The sequence below is a fragment of the Melanostigma gelatinosum genome (assembly GCF_949748355.1).
Source record: "Melanostigma gelatinosum genome assembly, chromosome: 4".
In the NCBI taxonomy this organism is placed as follows: domain Eukaryota; kingdom Metazoa; phylum Chordata; class Actinopteri; order Perciformes; family Zoarcidae; genus Melanostigma; species Melanostigma gelatinosum.
In genome coordinates, this window is record NC_136637.1 from 13,305,126 (window position 1) to 13,328,615 (window position 23,490).

Sequence of the window (23,490 nt, forward strand, 5' to 3'; positions counted from 1 at the left end):
CTTTAAACGTGGGCTTGTAGTTCATTACATACATGTATTACATTATTTTAATATATAATATATATATATATATTACGGAAGAAAAAGGGGACAATGTAAACAAAAGGTAAAAGCCAATACAAATTGTAAATAGTAAAATAAAGTGAAATAATAATTCAGGTTTTAATCTCGACTCATGCAGAACGCATACTTTCTGTAGACGGGGCACAGCTGCCATGTGAACACTGTCCCGTCTGAACAAAATACTCTTTCATTCGCACATCTATAAAGCTGTCAGCTCTTGCTTGGGGGCAATGCTGGATTTACAGGAGAGGGAAACATGACCTGAAGAAGACGAAAAAAAGAGAGGTTCCGTAGAGGGGCAAGAAATCAGAAAGCTATTTTTTAAAGACTGAAGATCAACCCAAGCCTGAAACAAAATGTCAATGGAAAAAAAAAATGGAAACATTTTTTGCTTCTGACAAATTACTAAAATAGGCAATGAGTTGTTTGCCTCCATGTTGCCCAAAGTGAAAAAGAATACGCTGCCATTGTGAAAGTTGCTTTAATGGATGGATGAAGAAAACCAGGTAGCACTAACAAGGAAAAGTTTGCGCTTCTGAATGGCATCAAAATAAATAACTGTAACTGAAGTGATGAAACTTCGTTCGCTTTGCAGAACAGCTGTTGAAGGAACAATTAAAGCTCCCGTCCCATAGGCCGAGAAAGCACACTGTGTCCTCACGCTGCGACTTCCAACAGATGCCTCACCACGATCAGTCAAGCCACATCATGAAAAGAACAAACCTTTCGTCTGGCTTCACAGAAATGGAACCTTCAGTACTTTGGGGATAAAACCTGATCTCGGTTATTGGGAGGAGGTGTCCGTACGTGAGCACAAGTGTGCACATTTAATTTGTGTCTGTAAAATCTAACAGAATGACCAAACAACACATACTTTTACTCACAAGCACCCACAAACAGTTCAAGCACCCTCGCCGCGTGTATTGTTCTTAAAAAGATACTGAAAACAAGTATTGCTCCTTGTTTTGCGTTACATTGCTTAAGGCCACATTTGCTCTTCATTTTGTTATTGATATTTCAAAGTGTTGCACTGACATATCACTATAGGATATTGTGTTAACCTAAAGATAAAACGTAGAGAGTGATCCAGAATCTTGAAACATGAGCTCGAGCAATTTGCAAACTGAATTGAAACTGAATTGATTGTTTCTGATCATGAATCAATCTGAAGGGGGCATTTGGCCATCAAGATTTTCTCTCAAAAAAAAGAACAGCTTCTTATAAAGCAAGTGTTTTTCAGCCTTAACTACACACACAAGGAAACCATGTTTTTATACATCTCACATATGTTTATTTAATTTTACCCACCGTCTCTGAGTAATGACTGATGGCTTTTATAGAAACACTTGCTGATCGCCTATAGTGTCCTTGAATATTCATCAAGCTCTGTTTCTCGAGGTGTTTGCATGTCTCTGCATGCTTTTTAAATAGCTGCAGGGACATGTGAGTCTACCTTGTAGGGCCAATCCTTTGTATTTTTGGATATTTAATCATTATGTGTGCATGTTTGTATGTATGCGAGTGCTTTTCCTCTGAAGTTGGACTTCTATTTGAGCTGTGACAATAGCCGTCTACAGGATGCACGATGGAATAAGTGAGCGGGATCAATGAGACGATGGTTCCGGGTGAGACTCCTCATGGCCAGCAGGCCACTCTGGATCGATTTGCCACTTTATCTGCAGCCATCATGATCCAAATATTAAAGTAGTAAAGAGAATTCATCAGTTGGTACAAATGATGACATTTGTCTTTAATTAATTTGTGAGTGAAGTCAGTGGTGTTGAATTTGAGTTACCAGACAGATTAGGAACAGGATCATGATACCTTGTGTGCTCGCAAGCTGTAGCATCAGGTTCCTGCTCTGAGGCTCAGTGTGTCCCTGCATGTGGTATGAGGAAGAGATCGGTCATGAGATGATGTGGTGAGTTCACGACCAGACGAGGAAGAATGAGAGTCGAGGATTTATCAGAAAAGAAATGGAGGGGGACAACTGGGCTTTCATATGGGGTAAGAATACGCCGGGAGCATTTGGGTTGTGTTTGTTTGGGATAATTGTACCGTACGATTGATCAAATGAAACATACTAAATCTCTATCAAAGCTGGAATTAGGTCTTTAGGAGTAATGTATCATATCAAACTGTACTATAGTGCCATCCTGTAGTTCAATACAAACCATTTGCTTGTAAACCACTGTTGTCGATGCCGTCTGGAGTACACCCTGACAGAGCTGCGAAGCTTGAGTTGTTGTTGAAAAAGACAATTTGGTAAGCAAGGACACACAAACCATATCTGCAAATCTGTGCTGAACACTACACAGTGTGTTGACTTAAGGCTAAAACACACTTACTTGTTGCTTTAACAACACAGTCATCATTTGTATTGTTGGTCAGTGAGCAGCTCCGTTCGAGCAGCTGTTGATCCGTTGCCTTGGTGAGCCTTGTTGAATGGGTACATAAGGGATCTCCCACGCTTTCTGGACCATTATTTATTGAAGTTTTTTATATTATCAGCCGTGTGACCCATAACAGGTTCCTCTGTGCTCATCGGCTCGCTTCAGCTATTCTTGTCAAATTCTAGGCTCATTGATTTTCAAAAAGACACCTTGAGGATTGCAAGGCTGTCTGTCCATTTGCGATGACCATGAACACATTCTCAGATTGGAAAGACGGTGTGTGCCTTCACGCGATGCAGCCAGTCACTCAATAATACATAAAAACATTGTCTTTAATCTCCCGGATGATAGATGCAGCACAGCTGACCCCATCTGCCCTTTAACCCACCCACAGACAACCGCCTTTTAGTTATCCCTTTGGTTTCTCTTCGTGCAATAATTCCCCCTTTTTCTTTTCCTCAGGATTGAAAAAACGTACCAGGAAGGCCTTTGGGATACGGAAGAAAGAGAAAGACAATGACTCAACGTAAGTCCTCGTCCCTCTTCCTGGTGTCCGGAAAAATCCAAACAGAAACATCTAAATTAAAAATGTATTTTCAGGAGAACAATAATGTATATATGGTGGAAGGTGTTGCTGGTAGAGCAGAATGAAAAAAAGTATTAAGTACAAGTCTCGTCAAATAACAGTGGATCAGAGCTGATTCCATACATACGTACACACAACGAGCATATAATATCCAGTGCTTGTGACATTGCTTGTTTGCACACAGCCAATGCTATTTCTGTTAAATCATGGCAGAAATGTTCTGAAATTATGCAAATACAGCAGGATCAAAATAAGACTTAATTGATCAGTTAGATCACTAATCAAGTTCTTGGTCGGCTTGCAGATTCTCTGTGATCGTGATAGTTTTCCAGGGATGTTTAGCCAATTTGTAACTGTGCATGAGACGCTTTCTATGTGTGCTGTGATATGAGTGAGTGAATGTGTGGGTATGGTAGCGTGCCGTGAAAAGATTTCCCCTGAATACCCCTTTTTAAATATTTTGGCTTGAATAATTAGCAACGCACTTGATTTGAAATGAAGAGCTCACACGTTAAGTGAATTTCATGCTGTCCTTTCTTCTCTCTGCTTCTTTAAATCCTCACAGGGGGTCCCCAGACAGAGACAGCGGTGTAAGTAACTGAAAATATTCAATAACAGCCAATTATTTCATTTGTAAATGACCATTCACTCTACATGTGTGTAACTAGAGGAAATCAAGACTGGTGATTTTGAGTTCATTATTTATTTTCTGTGTTCTTTTTACTTGCCAGGAACCCCAAGAGGTTGAATCGGTACTGACCTCTAATCCCTAGTCCTTTTTAGATGAGTCTCTAGAAGAGTTTGTATATAGTCTAGAGCAGGGGTCGGGAACCTTTTTGACTAAGAGAGCCATGAAAGCAAAAAATTTGGAAATTTATTTCAGTGAGAGCCATATAATATATTTTAAAAGTGAATTCAACTAAATGTCAGTATAATAAGCCTCTGAATTTATTCTTTTAAATAATGTTGTTATAACACTCACCATTAATGCGACTTCTGGTGCTGCATGGATTTGCTGATGTCTTTGTAGTCGGGTTGGTACTTGGTGAGGTTAAGCTTCATGCAAGCGTTGAGGCTTTCATCCGTTAAACGTGATCGTAGGTTGGACTTGATGTTTTTAAGATGTGAGAATGACTGCTCACATGCATACGTAGATCCAAACATGGTCAATACAGCAATACTCACACGCTGCAGTGTGTGGTATGTGACAGGAAGCGCGTTCCAAGTTTTGAGAATCAGCTGGTCTTCGGGTTGGAGTTTTTTCATTTCTGTCCACATGTGCTTGCTCGCCAACTCCGCTTTCTGTCGTGTGATTCTTTCCAAATCTTCATTCAGTGACTTGAACTTATTCACCCACATGTCTGAGGCCTTCAGGTCAGCCACTTCTGCTTCAAAATCTCTGACGGAGACACCAGGGATGTAATTCAGGTCGGCTGTGTTCAGTGAACACTCGTTTGGATGGGTGATGAACTTAAAAAGACGAGTGTGCTCACGAAATTCTCCAAAGCGTGCTTTGAAGGACTGTAGGAGAGTGGATGTGCAGCCAGCTAGCTGGTGGAGATCAAGGTTTTGAATGGGCTCACTTGCTGTGCATGCATCTTTAAATTGGCTCAGTTTTTCAAAATGTAGTAAACGACCTGTTTCAAGATCCGTGATGAAAAGCTCCAGCTTGTTTTCAAAAGCAAATACAGCTTGTTGAAGGGATAACACTGTATTTCCAATGCCTTGCATTTTCACGTTGAGCTGGTTCAGATGTTCAGTCAGATCTACGAGATAGTAAAACTTGAGGAGCCACTCGGTGTCGGCTAGCTCAGGATGCCCGACGCCTTTCATTTCAAGGAAAGTCCGGATTTCGTTCAGGCAAGCCGCAAAACGGCTAAGCACCTTCCCTCTTGACAACCAACGCACATTGCTGTGCAAAAGCAGACCAGGATAGTTATTTACAACTTCATCCAGCAGTGTTTTAAACTGGCGATTATTTAAGGCTCGGGCAACAATAAAGTTGATCACACGAATGACCAGCGACATCACTTCGCCAAACTGCCTGTCACACATCTGAGCACAAAGTGCCTCCTGGTGTATAATGCAATGGAAACTTAGGATGGGTCTATTTTCATGTTCACGGAGAAGCGCCACAAATCCTTTGTTTTTCCCCACCATACACGGAGCACCATCAGTACACACTGAGAGAAGTTTATCCATAGGTAGACTTTTTTCTTGAGCAAACTCCATGAAAGACTTGAATAAATCCTCACCTCTTGTGGACCCTTTTAATGGCAGAACAGCAAGACTTTCTTCGCGCAGTGTGTCACCAACAGCATATCTTGCAATCACGCTGAACTGCGACAAATGGCTCACGTCTGTTGACTCATCCAAAGCCAGAGAAAAGAACGGCGCTGCATTTATGTCCTTCACTTGCGTTTCCTCCACTTTGTTTGCCATCACGATGGTACGATCATGAACAGTTCTTGCCGACAGAGGCATGTCTTGTATCCGTTTGATTATCTTGTCTTTGTTCGGAAGATCATCAAAAAGTTCATTGGCTACATCCAGCATGAACGTTTTAGCATACTCGCCATCTGTGAATGGTTTTCCGTTCCTCACTATTGCTAAAGAACCAGCAAAGCTAGCCGAATTATAGTCACCTTGCCGGGTCCATACGCGGAGTTGCTGCTGGCTAGCTTGCACCCTGCTCAGAAGCTCTTGGCACGCTTTCTTTCTGCTGTCTCCCGCAGGGTATTTTGATGCAAAGGTAGCGTGGCGCGTGTCGAAGTGCCGCTTTACATTCGACCGTTTCAACGATGTAATTTTGTCATTGCAAATTAGACACACCGCAGAACCCGCTCTCTCCACAAAGGCGAATTCTTCGGTCCATTCGTCCTGAAATGTACGATACTCGTCGTCTTTTTTTCTTTTCGCCATCTTCTTCGTCGAAGGGTTAGCTTTGAGCTAATGACCGAGCAGACGCAGTCTCAGACTGATTCAAAAGGGGGCGTTTACCTGTTTTACCCAGCAACGGCAAACGTAGGCCAGTATCATCCAATTAAAATAATGGACAATTGCTCCTGCAGCCCTGAACAGGACATGCGCAGTGAAAAATCGATGGATGGATTAAAACAAGTGAGAATATTTTGTTTTATCTGCGAGCCATATGCAATCATCAAAAGAGCCACATCTGGCTCGCGAGCCATAGGTTCCCGACCCCTGGTCTAGAGCTTAGACTGCTTATAGACATCACACTACGTTCTCCAACTCATCAGTCAGCCTCCAGTGTTGCTGTTTCAGCTATAGTTTCATTAGCAGTCTCTCTGAAGAGGCTTTGAGGAGGGAAAGGGGCAACAGGATATCCCCCTTAGTCCTTTGGAGAAGCTTGAAGAGATTTAAATCTTGAAATATTATCCAGCACTGTTGGACGATTAGCAGCATGTTGGGATAATAACAATGATCATCATCATTATCCAATCATTCGTGACCAAGCGGAGAAAACAGAGAACAAATACGGGCCTGTGAGAGGAAAATAGGGATCTGTGTGACAGTAGCTAACATAGAAACACATCCAGTGGTAGAGCAGAGTATACTGTACCTTCACTGTCTGATGGGATTTTCATCAAAGTGTCTCTCTCCTCTCAGTCTCAGAAGAAGACCAACGGGGCCCCTAATGGCTTCTACGGAGATATCGACTGGGACAGATATGTGAGTGATAGGATTATTATTTGATGTTGATTTTTAAACAGTGATTCAGCTTTGTCGCCAACAACTACTGCTACTGCTCTGCATTGAATGAGTGTATAGTGTTGATCCGTTTCATTGAAAAATGTGTGTGCTATTGGCACATTTGTGATCATTTTTGTCTGTGAGCATTTTATTTGCATACAACTAATATCACAGTCGTGTGTTACTGATGACATCAGACAGACATTGAAAGATATTCACACACCGTCACTATTTGTGTTTCAGAACTCTCCTGAGGTGGATGATGAAGGCTACAGCCTCAGACCTGAGGAGGAGTCCGAAGAGGGAGATATCCTCTGCACTGATTGATTTGTCATTTGACAGGATTCATGTCTTATTTTTCTCTGCTAAGTTACCTCGGCTCACCAAAAAACGGATTGCTTCCAAATCCAGTCAAGGATTTGTTAAATTGGTGCACAGTGAAAGGAGATCAGTATGTATGTGATGTCATTCTCAGGGGAATGTATTTAATCCCCTCTCAAATTCAGCTGAGTCTGCCAAATCAGTGCAAAACAAAATCGATATAATCAAACATCTCCCTGTTTCTAACTTGATCCTGTTGCTAGGCGTGCACCAAATTTTAAGTTTTGCAAATCCTGGACAACATTGATTTAAGGTTGGAAACCTTGACGCTGCACTACCGCCTACCATCAAAAAGCCCCACTTCTTTTCCTCGGATGAGTCGGAAGGAGAGGAGGACCACAGGAAAAAATTCAAAGTCAAGATCAAGCCGCTGAAGTCCGATCGCGTAGCGTCTGTGCCCTCGGTCGACGAGCTCAAAGCCTCCATAGGCAACATAGCCCTGTCCCCGTCTCCGATGGTGAGTAGCTCTGACGCCACTGCCCTCCCGTTGCTGGCTTTCATTAACAGACGGCTGTCTATTAGATGGTTATGATGTGCACGTGTGAATCACTCCTGCTTCTTATCGTCATCCTCTTCAATTGCCTTGGCTTTTAACATGTAGAGCGAGTTAGTGAGATATTTCTGTGCACAGATATGGCCGTGCACGTGTGTTGTTGCTGCATGATGTTGTGTGTGCTGCTATCTTTCTCTACAATATTTCTCCTGCTTTATCGCACTGTTTTGTTTTAGCTTAAGACGGGAACTCTTAATGGGTCATTACCTCCGTTTTATTTCGATATTTTTGGAAATTAAACTTTTATTGGGTTTGTTTTAATGAGCCAGTATGCAACAGCACCTCATATCTCACCGAACCCACAATCCACGTCGCTGTAATGAGCGAGGTCAGCGAATGTAAATGATCGTTTGAATTCGTTCATTCATGACGCTTGCGATAATGTCAGAGACCTCAGCGTTATCCCATTTGGTCCGGTGTTGTTTAACACTAGACGGCCGCTGGAACCACAGAACAGCAAGCCAGGTGTGAAGTTGTTGTTTGAGGTGAAGCAGCTCATTGAGTCCAAATTCAAGCACACATTCCCTTCACACAGCCTGCACTCAACAAGAGGGACTCCAAAACAGGCCTCCCCAGCCTACCCATAATTCCTTTCTTCTTCAGCGAGGACAGTTGGCTTGAGTGTCCGGTGTGAATAATTCAGATAGGAAAGTGGGCACTATGCACCTGTGTGTCGGTGTGCTGTACGGTGAGATTGCTTGTGGTCATTTGATCTTCTGGATTTAATAATTGAATCCAGCCTCCGTGTGTTTGCCCACTGGCTCTGTTAACCTGATCAGGTGTTGATAATGGTTAGCTAGATAATGGTTGTGTTCATGTGTGTCGTAGATGAGAGACATTGGTTGTTGCTTTTTCCTCACAATAGATAGAGATAATTTGCGATCAACAGAAAATGAATTTAAAATATTTTTTGCAATGGATTCATTGTTAAAATCAATTATTCGGAAAAATGAACTACCAATGGAAAGTGTGTTAGTTTCAGCTTCTTAAATTTGAGAATTTGCTGCTTTCCTCAGTTTTCTATCGTTGTAAATTGGATCTTTCATTTTTGAGTGTTGGATGAACAAAACGAGCAAAATGACCTCGGTCTCAACGAAACTCTGATGGCCATTTGTCACCAATTCTTCCTGGCATTTTATCGAGTTAAGGATTAGTCAATTAGTCCGAAAATTATCAACAGATCAATTGATAATGGAAACGTATAGTTACAGCCCTGTTCATATGACCGATTTGGTTTTAGGGCTGTTATGCACTGTAGTTACTTAATCCTGGTGTGTTTTTTCTAAGACCAGGACAAGCTGAAACAATCTGAAATAAGTTTCACTTAACAACTTCTTGAGATTCATCTAATGCAGTTAAGTCAACTCAATGTTAACCAAAAATCCTGACATTGTAATTTCTGGCGTGTACTTGTTATTACGCAATTGCCACCTTCACCTCTACCAGTTCAAATTAGCATCGCGTTTGCCGAGGCAGAGCTTTTCCCTCTCAAATAAATTACACGAGTAACACAGTCACTCCCAGTCCCTGGCAACTCTGGGTAACCTTGGCTATGAACTGACAATAACATGGTCTGAAGAAAAGAGAAAGAGGGGCCAAATGTTAGCAGCCCTCCAAAAGCAAACACTGAGATTCCCTCGACTAACAACTGAGACTCTACATGTTAATGCTCTTGCTCCTAATGTTGGTTTTCCACATATTAATCCGGCCAGCTCCTACCCCAGCTTTGGAAAAACCTGAAACACATACCAAGTTTCATACATACCGGTAGATACTTGGTTTTGAACTTAGCGGCCTGCATGAGCTTAATTTACGCGTTACTATTTGGCACATTCTGCATGAATTATGCATCTGTACATCAGCTTGTGAGAGGGACACAGTGATGCAGGTTCAGAGCTTATTTCACATAAAACCTCGGTGCTCACATCATGTTAGGAGGAGCAGTGGGTAATGTGCAGGTATGAAGGGAGCCATAGTACTACTCCAGCTTTATCTGTGTGTGTTAGTGGTGACTGCCTACATTGTGCACAGATGCTTTGCCAGCATTAATACACTCCCCCCCCTCTAGTCTTCTAACTATTCCACCCCTCCCTTCTTTTTCTCCTGTCTCTCGTTCTTTTGCTGCCTCTAATGATGCTAACCTCTGTAGAGGAGTCCGGTAAGCCTTCGCTTTGCATGCTGTTGTGTTCATAGGTTTTTTTTCCCCCCGACTGTTTACTCATAAAATCGGCTCTGTGTTGCTGAGAATAGGCTTTCTAGAAATGGCTCGTGTGTAATAATTATAGGATGTATTATTAGCCCAGCATGTATAGGGCAATGTTATGTGCTTTCTCTGTTGGTGTGAGTGTGTTTCATTGTGGTGTGTATGTATATTTACGCACGTTTGCGACTGCTCAGCATTTCTGTGGCATGTTGATTTGTTTGCCTTGGTACTTACTTGGAGTACAACTGCGCTGTCTTTTAAGTTGTTTCCACTGACTAAGACCTCTTAAATCTGATTTTAATTGGTTCTTGAGCTTCTAGCTCTCAGTCCAAATGAACCACTGCAAGCAGTAGAGGAGGCGAGAGAAAGGTCAGAAATGGAGTTAAGATGTTAGAGACTTCAAAAATATGCGGCATTGCATATCATTCCTCCTTTGTGTTATGTCTACTGGCATTTAAACTAGAAGAGCTTAATTTAGAAAACAAACGTCTTACTTTTATAATGAGTACCTCGTGTGACATTAATGTGTGTCACTGTGCAGTCAGGTCTACACCGAGAGCCCCCTCACTTAACAGCCCAGCTGACTCCCTGTCCAGATATTATCTGCCTCAGTGACACAACTTTTCATTCCTCTAGCACCAAAAGAAAAGGTTGCAATATTAAATTTCAAAAATGAAACAAAAATCTTGTTCTTCTGATTTCTTTTTTTTTTTTTTTACATTTTCTGACTTCAAATACATCACACAATTGTTTTGAGTGGTTCATTTTAAACGTCGGCATTATCTACAACATACACAACTATTTGTGTTGCAGACCAGAGCTTTGTCCCTGACGGAGGCTAAAAGGTCACAGTGTGTGGCTGAACTTCCTGTTTACATACAGCAAGCAGGGAGACGACGATTGGTTCAGCGTATGACAAACGGTGTTGCGCTGTGTCCCAATGAAATGAATCCCTTCCACCAGCAAGTCCCGCCCCCTTGTTGCATCACGATAATCACTCATGGCTCACTGCACAACTGGAACAAGCACCAGAGAGAGGGATGGAGGCTTGATGCGAGACGGAGGTGCGAAGGCAGATGGAAGCAAAAATTAAAGAGGCCGGGGGGGGGGGGGGGGGGTGCAGGGCAGATGGGAGACTAGAGGGAAAAATGAAACGAAACTAATGAGGATATGATGGCAAAAATGATCAAATAAAGAGATGGCATAGAGATAACGATAGCAATAGGGGAGGAAGAGAGGGCAGTGATTTAACCAGCTCCACAAGCTTTCTGGATGTTGGATCACTGATGAAGGCATTAACACAAACGCACAGATCAGGATAAGTCCTCCTCGGCTGTGTCCTAATACCCACTTGCCTTTCTATCTTGGAATTATTGAACTATCTGCATTTATGTTCAAAGATCCTTCAACCGCACAAGGCTGCACAAGCAATTTCCTGCAAAACCTAAGACAGATGAGCCATGTTATCAGGATGACAACATGTCTTTATGGACATGTTATCATCATTTGATCCCCAAATCTGACCGACCAGTCCAAAATTGTTCTTGTCCTCAGGTATAGGATGTCTGCTTTACTGATTTGTCACTCTCTGACCAGGTGTCTCTTCTCTCTTCCTTTTTGCTGGTCACAGAGACGTAGCCCGGTAAGTGTCCTTGTCTTTCCGGCTTCCTGGGTTCAGGCTAAAAAATATGTCTCATGCTTCTTGTACCCTTTTGCTCTTCACCTTGTCCTTGGAGTCAGTTGAATAAGACAGAAAATGCGTAGGTGGGTTCAGTGGCTGAGGCGACGGGTCCAAACTGTTTGCTAATTTGTTTTGACATTAATATTTAAACATCTAAATATATAATATTATTTTCCAGATTGCTAGTGTGCTTGCTTTTCATCTTGAATGGCTTCATGCTTGGTCTCTGTAGTGGGAGAACATTTGCACTTTTGACAGCTGGACCCTTTGATGTCTTACTTAAAGCACTCCCCATCGCCGTGTGTTCTCATCTCAAGTCTGCTCCCCTCTCTCTCTCTCTCTCTCCTCCTTCCCTCTCTCTCTCTCTCCTCCTTCCCTCTCTCTCTCTCCTCATCTGCCCTCTTCCTTTCTTGGCCTTTCTAAAGTGACACGAACAATGTTATTGACTTTTGGAGTTATTTATTGGAGTCTCTTTAATTTAAACTGTATCCCTAACGATAGATATGTTGCTGTTCCATATGCACACAGGTGACTGTCTGTGCCATATTTCCCTGTTAAATGACTCACTTACAAAGAAATGCTGTTTACATGGCACTGCAAACAGTATTTCCATTTAGTGGTTTGTGTCCAGCCTGTGACCTCTGCTGGAACTCATTCCCAATCCCTCTGTCCTCATTTCCTCTCGTGTCTCTTCTATCTGCTGTCTAATGAAGGCAAACTTCTTCTGTACCGCAGTGTTTGTGTGTTAGTAATGCCTTTTCCGGTATAGCTTGTAGCTGGGCAGGCTGGTCCACGGGTCTCCTCAGATTCAGTCAACCTGAGGCTGAAGTTCATCCTCTGATCTTCACTACATCAGCGTTCTGTTTAAACCACTTTGCTGTTTGTGAAAAAGAAAAGGGTTGATTTTCTTGGACTGCCATACGTTTACATCTTACGTTTTTCTGTGTATTTGCTGCTGCTTTATAGACAAATGTTCCTATAATTGATGCAACATTTTACTTGTCAGTGACTCTTTGTTGTTTTGTGTTTTTACTGTCATTTCTTTATGTCACAGGGTTTGAGAAGGAACCCATCCAGTGAGTATCCTTCTTGGGCCAGGTTTTGTTTTAATATTTGTGAATGGAATGAGTCATATATGCTAAACTGATTTAATTATGCTCCCAGGTGAGGAGATTGCCAGACCGAGACGTGTCGTCCCTGCTTTACCCGCAGTGGCCCCCACACCAGCTCCAGTGCCACAGCCCCCCAGGTATGCGCCTCACGGTTCCCTGACAGGGACAAGGGGACAGGCTTAATGTTAAGGTGCTATGTGTATCATACTGTACCTGTCACTGCTGAACCTCTGTCTTATGACATTGTGCTGCTTATGCTGTATTTTATGTCTTAAAATGCAATAATTTATTGGTGTTAAAATGTTACTTGGAGCTCAATATTAAATCAGAAATTGCATCATAGTTAGTCTAAAGTGTCGTATTTTGAGGTAATCACCTTTTACACTGTGTGGAGTTTTTAAATGTCACCATCAAGCTTCATTTGGGCCTTTTTGAGGGTTTTGTAAAAACTGTTATTTCCCATAAATTGCATCACTTTTCACTTTATTTACTTCACTTTATTTTACAGTATTATAATATTACGGATGGTACCGGCATCTAATGCCACCACTTATGTTGTCTTACTGAAACTATCTGCATATGACTCGAGGCTTTCTAACATCTGCTGCAGCTGTCCAGCTTAGTGTCATTGGGCAGGGACCTTAACTGGGGTGTGGTAACACTTAAGTATAAATTCTATTATAAAAAGCCTCGATATCATGGAAAGAAGGGAACTTCTTTGGTTAAAACAGGTACTCTTGATATCATCAAAGGCCGTGATATAAACATGTTATGTTGAGCTTCCAACATAATAGCTGACAAACACAACAGGATTTTGTTAAGATTTTGCCAAACCTTTGCCATCCCACTAAAACATTAGAAGTTTGAGACAAACATTGTGTTTATTCTGCTGGAGGGCCACTTGAGGCTTCAGTGAATCTACAGAGCTGTCACTGTGTTTATCTATTCAATAACACTGTGATGCTTTGTGTGCTTTGGGAACATAAACACATGTTCTTCTAGAATAAATGCTTGTTTTACAAGTTCATAGTTGTATTTATAGTTTCCTCTAAGCTGTTGTTATGGTAGGTGTGATTGCTATTTTTTAGTGTCCACATTTATTTGATGTTTGTTCCATCGGGTGTGTCTGTTGTCTGTCCTGTACCATGAGACATTGTACAGATGCACCCTAGTCGGGTAAATGTCACCCCTCTTGCGCTCTTCTGTCAATAGACACAGAGCAAAAGTAGGCAAACTTCCATTATCTCCATACTACCCCAAAACACAAACATAAACAAATGAGGTTTTGTGTAATGAGTCATTGTTGTTTTTGATCTCACTCTCCTATTACTTTACTACTTATGCTGTCTTGACCACAGCACAGATGTAATAATTTACATATCTTAATAATTGTAAAAAAAACTGTTGTCATTTTGATAAATATTGAAGATATTTTTATTTTATTTTATCGGATCTTCATTAGCCTCTGACACAGACGTTGCTAAATCTTCTGTGGTTCATACAGTAAAATAATATCCAAATGAAACGATGGTACATTTGTGAAAGCAAAGAAGATGTATGAAGAAAACTGGGTCGTTATTATACATACCTTAGCACAACCAAATCAATCACAAATTACACCATAAACAAGGCAAAGAGTGTGCCAACCAAGCACGGACAAATGACCATATATAATTACAATAATAGTTACATTGAAGGATGAAGCCATCCATGAAATGTATTGATACTAGATGACAGCAAATAAAAAGATTTATTTAAAAAAAGTGTATGATCAGCCATTTAGTCTGAGTAGTATTGTGTTTTTGCTCCATCTGTATTTGTTTCTCAGAAGTGCAGGCCCTTCTTGAAGTTCTAATACAGTTTGGTAAACCCTTTTCTGAAAGGTTAGTCTTGGTTCAAGGGATAAAATAATGTTTATTCACATACCAAGTCAGATATGTATAAATTAAGATGGGATGAAACAACGTGACCCTCACTTAAAATGCATTCTACCTGTTGCATGATAGGATGATATTTGATGTGAAATGTCCCTGAAATGTCCCTCTGTAACGTCTTCTCTAATATTGACCTTTTTGACTTACAGCAGTCAACAAACAACAGTCTCTGAAGACACCACAGACTTATTTGGGCCTCCTTTGGAAACGGCCTTCGGAGAACCGAAAACGGAAGGTAATCCTCCTCCCTGTGTTTCTGTCTCTTTACGCGTCTCTGCGCCTGTTGTTAGAATATGTTTGCGTTGACGGTTGTTACCAGTGTTGTTGTTTTGTCAAACTATGACAGTGACACAATGGAAAAGGCTTTCTGAACAAACACGTATTGTCTCTTTATTAAGGCTGCCAGCTAAGACGTGCTTGGCTGTCATAGCAGATACCCTCTCTCTCTCTCTCTCTCTCTCTCTCTCTCTCTCTCTCTCTCTCTCTCTCTCTCTCTCTCTCTCTCTCTCTCTCTCTCCTCCCCCCCCCCCTCTCACCTATTTCTCGAACATCATTGTTCTTCCCTCAGGCTCACTGTGCAGTTGTAGATTCACTCCATCTGTCTTTGCAAAGGTCAAAGTTGAAATTGATCATGTGCACTGTGCAGCTTGTTAATATGTCACCCGCTCTCAGCCAATCCAGTAGGATTTAGTGGTACGGGCTGTGAGAGAGCTCCTAGCTGTTACGCAACTGCCATGTCAGGCATAACTAACATCAAATCGACACAAATTCCCCTTTATACATTCACTCAGACATATAAAATGGCTCCGTGTGTGACAACTGGTAACGTTTTACTTTGTTACTCATTTTGGTTTCATCTTCACAAGATCATAAAGAGAAAGGATGTGTAATATAGATGAAAGTTTCAGCGTGGTTTATGTCATTTTACTCACAGTTTCAAGTTGGTACAGCTCGCTAAAACTAATACAGTCTCATACGACAGCCCTGCAATGAAGCCACTCTTCATGGAATGTTTGCATTATGATCAGTTTTTGATGAAGACAGACATTACCATTTGTATTAGTGATCATACGTATTACAATCAGTTACCAGCTTATTAGGAACATGCAGGTAAAACGTTTGCAATTTAATACAACGGCTCTGCAATAAGTCCTACCTTCACAAAGGTTATAAAGTTCAGTTTTGTTGAAACAGTTTTAGAGAGATTTTGATGAACTATATGTTCATTTTGACGGATGTAGTTTGAAGGTAGCATTTACAACAGGCCTGTTGTTTTAGACCGCTGAAGCTGTACCTCGGTGTACCAAATAGACTTACGGCGAATACTTTTTTAAGAACCGAAGGATCAGAAACCTTCAAATGTTTTGGCTCTAATGCACCTGACTTGGCGTGTTCTGTCCCCTCCTGAACTTAGTGGGTCTCTCTGAGTCCGATCCTTGGGGGGCTCCTCTGTCAGAGCCTGAATCCTCTTTGACAAGATCCTTCCCCACAGGAAGTAAGTTTTGGGCATATTGTGCCGCACTTCTTCTTCTCCTTGGAATGACTGCACAGATCCATCAGCTCACCTCATGAACCTCATCAACTGACCTGATCACGTGTGTGGCAATGACACTCTGCTTCTCATTACAAACAGCCAGCTGTATCCTGTTTCATGTCATCAGCCATTTCACACCCGAATGGTTTAATGTTGGTTGTGGTTTATTTTGGGAGAGTTCAGTACCCGTCTCCCATTCTGCACCAACGCATCCTTACTCGCATCCTCCTTGCATCTGGGAATGGTGGTGACTGAATGTGCTTTGCTGCATGGTGGATGATTTGTGGGACTATCCCTTCTCCTCAAGTTGTTGTTGTTGTTGTTGTTGGGTTTGGCAGGTGTGGTAAAACCTGTCGTGTTTTGATCCAAACTTCCAATGCTTTTGTGGCAAGAATGTGTGTTTTAGGCTAATCTATGAAACAATACTTTTTAATCTGCAAAAATCAGCATTGTTTGCAGCTCACCATAAGTTGCACTGACGAGAAAAGTCTTCAACAACATGAATTCACTTTGTACAAGCAAGGCTCATCAACAATCATTGATGTTTATTCGGAAATAATCTCCTGTTTTGTAGGACTATTCATTGTTGCACTTATCATTTTATTGCAGCTCCACCTCCACTTCCACCCAAGAATGTCCCGACCTCTCCCCTGTCGACTAGCCCTCCCTCTGAAGATGCCGCTGGTAAGAGCTCTTCTCGTCTATTTCTGCCTTCTGTTATATCGCACCATCACCTCAGGATAAAACCTTTGCTTTTGATCTCAGCAGCGCCTTTATCTCGAACTTTCTGGCTCTGTCTCTGTCAGTCGTGTTTTATCTCTGTGTGTAAACTTACTGAGCACCTCTTCAAACTCTGCCTTTGATTGGTCATTGGTTGTCTGTGTTTCAGAAGTGTCACCAGAAGCTGACAGTTCCACCAGGAAGCCCTCAATAGCTGACTTGGACAACATTTTTGGACCAGAACAGCTTCCCCCCGCTGGCGAGGATACGGGTGACACATGGGTCTGCTTCAGTGCAGAATCTTCTGACCGGCCACCTTTACCAGAGGAACCAGCACCTCCCCTACCAGGCTCCCCTCCTCCACCTGAATCTCCTGCCCCACCCTTACCTACATCACCACCTCCTCCAGAAGACCCTGCACCACCTCTCCCTACATCCCCTCAACCAAAAGAAGAACCTGTGTCCCCTCTCCCAACCTCCACGTCTTCCTCAGAGGAGCCCACTGCACCTCCCGCCCCCTCATATCCTCCGACCCCAGAGGTCCGAAATCCTCTCACGCTCTCCACCTCACCACCCCCTGCACCTCCAAAGGAGCTTGCGTCTCCTCCCACTTCTTCTCCCCCTCCTCTTGACTCCAGAGTCCCACCAGCCCCTCCTCCAAAAGCAAGCACCCCTCTTGCTGCTGGACCTGCAACATGCTCCATCCCACCGCCTCTTGTCCTGTCTCAAGAGGAGCAGCCCAAGAACACAGACTTCCCCCAATCCAAAGAGGACGGAAGTGAAACTGTCACCTCGCCCAACGATGCCAGCCAGGGGAGCCGGAGTACGCCTCCCCCACCTCCTCCCCCTACATATCGGGCGGTGGTGTCGTCACCGGGTCCCACATCTGGAGCTGGTGGCTCAAATAGTGGTGAGTAGTAGCCCATGACTCTGACTAGAATATCGTCTGTGGAGGAAAAGTTGTTTTTTTAGAGCTTGGATTCAGTGCATTGCACCCTCTTTGTTGTTGAACTTACACACAGTGAATCGCAAATCTACATTTTTATCGATCCCTGGAAAAGAGGTCATGTTTTGGCCCAGTTAGACCTACACCACCGTTCTGCTGCAGACTTGTTATGTTGCACAGGTTGTTGTTCTGACTGACTCCTATTTAAAGGTCAGACACTCTTGTAGAACTTATTCAATTTTTATTGCACATACAGTGTCTTCTATAGGAGTTATCAACCAGTCCTGTCTGATGGATTCATTTTAAAAGTATGAACATTTCAAATGTCCATTATGCAGCAGAAAAAAAAAATCTTTTGGTGGTTGCAGCTTTAGGAAAGTCTTAATTGTCAGTTTTAACAGACACTCAAGGCAGCTGAAACAGGAAGTTGTCTGTTCTTAATCCTTTATAGAGGTGTGCATCCCTTGTTTGCAGTAAAAGAATACGCTCTACAGTTACATTGGCAAGCGTATGTCCTATTTTTGTGATGGAAATATATTTTCATGCAAACAATGTATCTGATTCTGTCCATCCTGCATCTATTCTGAATTTGTACTGGAGCTGTTTCCACACTATTCAGCGTCTTAAAAGAAAGTTTTGTAATGTAATCTCTCCACCTGTAACTGCGCTGCTCTACAGGTTCCTCCTCTCCGGTGCGACCTGCCACTCCTTCGTCAGTCAACCCCACCCCACCACCACCTCCACCCCGCCCCCCTTCACGGCCTAAACTTCCTCCAGGGAAACCAGCTGTAGGAGATCCAGTGAGTGTTACAGTTTATTCGATTTTCACTCCTAATCCAGATGGTTGTGTTATGATTTACCAATATTGTTCAATATAAGTTCTGGTCAGTTAATACCTGGGGTCTTTGGCTCACAGCATCCTTGCATGGACTCGCAGTAAACCTCCATTTCAAAGCCAACAGAGCCAAACACAAGAGTACAACTTGCTTATGGTAAAATTGACTTTGAGACAGGTTTTACAGTCGGAGCTTAATCTGATTACTTGAAATAACTTTTGATGGTTAAATATCTTTACCAAAAACAAAACAAGCAATGGTATAACATGTAAAAACCTTGAATCTAAGAACGTCTTTTTTCTTTTTTCACTCTAATCCAACTTTTCCTAATCCTACAATTGTTTTTTTTTATCTGTTCAGAATCGTCCGTTCAGCCCGCCTCCCATCGCCCCGTTGGCGCGGGCCGAGAGCACCTCCTCCATCTCCTCCACCAACTCCCTGAGTGCCGCCACCACCCCCACCGTCAACAAGGAGCTCTCCGTGTCCGTGTCAGGTGTGTGATCCCTCAACCGTCACTGAGCTGTGCGGCCTGTCCTCTGACGGCTGTGCTCACAGAGGCTAGCAGTGTGAGCTGAATTTAACTTTTCCATGTCTCTTATTAAAAGTTCGTCATTGATTTTATGCACTGGCCCTGTCCTTCCTTGCGCTCAGAGTTTTTTTGAATGAGTCATGCAGTTTTGTATATATTTATTCATTTTAAAATGTATTTCTTTCTGGAAACAGTTTCTTGGCAATGATGGTTTACTAAAGTGCCAAATTTTGTTGTGGCATCCGATGACCACACATCATTATTAAACCCATGCATGCCAGCTGTTTCTCTCTAGAGATTATGTAAAATATGACTGCAATCATTTGTATCTTGATTTCTATTCATTTAAAATAAGAATGAATGTCTCCTAAAGATAAATTTGATACAATGAATTGTTAAACTTTACATACATTTTATGTCTGGTGTAGGTTGACACACAGACACATTTATATTTAAACTCTCACACACACGTTAGAATGAGTGGGAGATGAAGCAGGTTGTTAATTTTAAAGCACAACCAAACCTTCCTTTCATGAATGAATACACAACAACAGTTTATCCTCCTTGATCTAACTTTTGAGTGAGTGCTGAAGGACATACAGTGCAGAGTCGTGAGTGGTTAATTGAAAATCTCAGTCGACTGTAACATGGCTGAGTCATAATCGATTTGAGAAACAAACACTCTTGAGGCAGCAGCAGTTACATAAAAACAGAATATCGTCCCTTTATTTTAAACTGATTACAGGGACAGACGAGTCTCTAGATTGAGACATTATACATTATTTATTCATTATGGTTGTTATTGGTAGACCACAAAGCTGATGGTCTTGACAGTATTATAAAGGTCACTGAGACTTTAATTATAAACTGACACTATTTCAGTTTCAGTGCTTTTTCATTTTGACATTTTCATCTTGTTTTTGTTTTAATATGCTTTTGTTTTGTCACTTCTTTTCAGATTTTTACTTTCTATCATTTTTTCCTTGGTTTAATTTGCTTTCTGCTTTTGTGTTTTGCCATTTGTTTGTCTCTTTATTCGTCCTTTGGCTTGTCAGAAGACGATGCTTATGTAGACAAACTGCCCACCTTTGAGAGACACTTTGATTCGTTTGCAGGTACAGTAACGATCCCCTCAGAGAGAGGAAAGGGGACAGGTTGGGGGGGGGGTGATCCTGTGTCAGTTCTCTATCTGTTTGATGCTCTTTACGCGGAGTGCAATTAACATAGACGATTAACTGAGTGTTTCTGTGCTTTCTCAATTAATGTCAGTCAAAGTGTGCAGGTATTTTGAACATTTGAACACATTCATTTCATTCTTTTCAAATGTGGCAGCATTCTTCACTAAAATAGTCATTTCTCTTCACTGTTTTGCCTTTGCTGACTCGTACCTTTCCACACATTCGCCAAGTATTTAATAGATATAATAGCCTCTCTCTCGCTCGCTCTCGCTCTGTTGTATCTCTCTTGTTACCTGCCAGAAAAAAATAAGTGAAAGCAGCGGCGACACAAAAAGTGCATCTATTGCATAACAATATTTTTGTTTTTCTACAAAAGAAAAGTTTGAGTGTCTTCCCCTTTGCCCATCTGCCCGCTCATCAGACTTTTCTCTCTGTTTTTATGACTGTGCACCAGAGGCTGTCTCGCCATGTCACCATGGCAACCTTGTGTCTCTTCTCTTGGCAACTGTGTGTGTGTGTGTGCAGAGTGCAGAGTGCAGTGCAGTCCCTCCCAGATACCTTTACTCTCAGTCTGCACCACCACAGTGTGTTTGCATGTTCAATGAGCGTGTCTGAAGAGCTCCTTATCTGTGGACCCTTGGGATCCATATTGTCATTCTCTCTCTCTCTCTCTCACACTCACACTTTCACACATACTGTCAGATCAGAGCTGCTGCTGTGTGTTTGAAGTCTGGCATGAGAATTAGGCTGAATTAGACAAGCAGCAGCTGTTTGGTATTCATGCCATCCTCTCTCTACCGCTGGAGTAGCACGACACAGCCTCAAGTTCAGCCAATCTCCACCTGGCCCTAAAGCCTCGGTCTTCTCCCACACTTGACCCCTGACGCCCACCTGTCACACCTGCCACTCATGCACCCTCAAGCCATAGAAAATTGCAACCCCCAAACCCCGCCTTCTCCATCTGAACACCTGCCCTTTTGTTCTCTTCATGAAGCGCCGCACTGCTCTCATCGCTCCATCACCCAACAACTCTGTTAGTCCACTCGCTCAACAACACACCTTCACTGCATCAAAAAAAACTAAATGGACAAGAACAAGCCTGCTCTGCTCTGTGTCAAACTTCAAGGCACAAATCTGACATTGGAAAAGTAATATTTTTTACAGCACGACCCCAGGTAGTGCTTGTTCTAGTCAAACTGCACCTGCATCCCTGTTCAGGAGCTGGATCCTCCAAAGTCAGATTTTGTTTACTAAATACATCATGACCGGCCAGAGAAGCGTTGAAAGGCTCTTCCAAATGCAGCAGAGAAATGAGGCAGCCTACAATATCCTGTAATCCTCTTTTTTCACTTGAAGCAGCTTCTCCACGTGACCTCTCATCACAGCTTTAATGTGTCTGTGACCTGCGGCAAGTGCAATAGTTTCTCCTTCTCAAATGTTTTTGTTTAGGTGTTGATTATATTCCTGAGAGGGTTAAACAATCTAGTGTTTTACAATTTAAAGAAAAGGAATCATTAGAGATTAGTAGGAAACAAATATCATGTGAAGAGGAAATGTGTTTTTTGATTTTCTCCTTTTAAGTTATTAGTATTATCAGCAAATGTATGTCTAGCTCTAGTTGGAGGGAAATGTCTTTGTGATAAACTTGCAATGAAAGTTAACCCGGACTTTCTGAAAGCACTTAGTTGTTGTCTCTGTGAGGCGAGACTGTCTTCACCTTCATAGTCTGTGTTTCGTGGGGGATCCAGCCCCTGAAATTGGGACGGAGCATCTCTCTCCCTGTGCACCACAGTCCCTCCCTCTCCCGGCTCACTTAGTCTCATGGCTGCCCCCTGCAGGGTGTCTTTATACACCACAGTCTGCTTCCATTTGTTTTATATTTAAGTAGTGGAGGCCTGGAGGAAAATGTGAGCACTGAGAGAAAAGGCCTAAAATAGTTAAACGCAACATGAACAATCTGCCACTGATGAAGAAAGTAGTGCCGGTTAAAATTGCCACACATTGGTGTCGAATTACCATTTTTCTATGTTGCATAATAGAGAAAACACTGGCAACTACAGAACTGTGTCTTCTGCCCCCCTCAGGCTGGACTTCCTCTCTCCTTTATTGTAAATGTAGTTGCCAACATCCAGCAGTACACACCTGGCCCTCACTCCACCGGACTCCTGTCTTTCCTCGTGCATGCAAGCAACCACAAAAAAAACATCCACCGTGTTGTCACATGCTCTGTCTCGGCTTGTCCCTCTTTGGCCCCCGGCCTCCACCTCCACGTTTCACGCCACTGTGACGTGTGATAGACCTGCCATGTGAGACTCACGCTACTGTCCTTCTCTCCTCCCCCCCCCCCTCTCACCCCTCCTCACCCACTCTCCTCCCTTTCATCCCTCTTCCTCCTCCCTCCTCCTCCTCCTCCCTTTCTCCGGACCCCACCTCCCTTCCTTCCTCCACCCCTCAACCCCACACAGAGAATGACCAGCCGTCCCTTGTATGGTTTGACAGAGGGAAGTTTTATTTAACCTTTGAAGGTAAGTTGTCTCTGCACCAGGGTAGCGTGCACACTCACTCTTCTGAGGCTCATTTGTGCAAGCTTCACCCCCTTCCCCTGACCTGGCCCTTCTCTCCTTCCTCCCTTCCCTCTCCTTCCTCTTCCTCATTTTCAATCCCTCCATCACCCAAACCCACGCCATGCTAACTCCTGGCTGAACACCCCCCCCCCCCCCCCCCCCCCCCACCATTGGCAGTCAACTATGCAGTCTCATCATATCTTCCTCTGCCTTCTCTTCCTGACATTGTTCATTCTCATTTCGTCTGCGGTCTGACCGCCTTCCATTCCCCGAAGATTCATCGTTCTTCCTGTACTTCACTAATCTCTTTGCCGCCACTTTTGGTCGTTTGGTTTTTGGTTTGATCTTCGGGCTCTCTGATCTTCTTTGATCTTGTCAGAATAATTCAGCTTTAACAGCATGTACCTTACCTCTGTCTTTCCTTTCTCATCTACCTGTGCTTATTCAATTCAAATTAAGAGTGTAACATACTGTATAAAAAAATCATAAAAGACGGTTCTATTTGAAGTAATGTTTATATGTTTGGTTCAATTATTTCACAGTCAAAGAACAGAGAAAAATGT

At 42.6% G+C, this 23,490-nt stretch overlaps 1 protein-coding gene across 1 annotated transcript in view; it reads left to right on the forward strand.

Moving 5' to 3' along the window:
* Positions 1–23,490, forward strand: part of sgip1a (SH3GL interacting endocytic adaptor 1a) — a gene marked incomplete at its 5' end in the record, with an annotated part of 61,490 nt that overhangs the window by 31,473 nt on the left and 6,527 nt on the right. Inside the window, 17 exons of the mRNA XM_079267107.1 lie at positions 2,919–2,982; positions 3,608–3,632; positions 3,774–3,794; positions 6,673–6,735; positions 7,000–7,063; positions 7,416–7,594; positions 11,524–11,535; positions 12,629–12,650; positions 12,739–12,823; positions 14,770–14,855; positions 16,035–16,115; positions 16,764–16,838; positions 17,044–17,784; positions 18,499–18,617; positions 19,017–19,149; positions 20,241–20,300; positions 22,829–22,888. Of these exons, the coding sequence (XP_079123233.1) occupies positions 2,919–2,982; positions 3,608–3,632; positions 3,774–3,794; positions 6,673–6,735; positions 7,000–7,063; positions 7,416–7,594; positions 11,524–11,535; positions 12,629–12,650; positions 12,739–12,823; positions 14,770–14,855; positions 16,035–16,115; positions 16,764–16,838; positions 17,044–17,784; positions 18,499–18,617; positions 19,017–19,149; positions 20,241–20,300; positions 22,829–22,888 (1,890 nt within the window). The remainder of the gene's footprint in view (positions 1–2,918; positions 2,983–3,607; positions 3,633–3,773; positions 3,795–6,672; positions 6,736–6,999; positions 7,064–7,415; positions 7,595–11,523; positions 11,536–12,628; positions 12,651–12,738; positions 12,824–14,769; positions 14,856–16,034; positions 16,116–16,763; positions 16,839–17,043; positions 17,785–18,498; positions 18,618–19,016; positions 19,150–20,240; positions 20,301–22,828; positions 22,889–23,490) is intronic.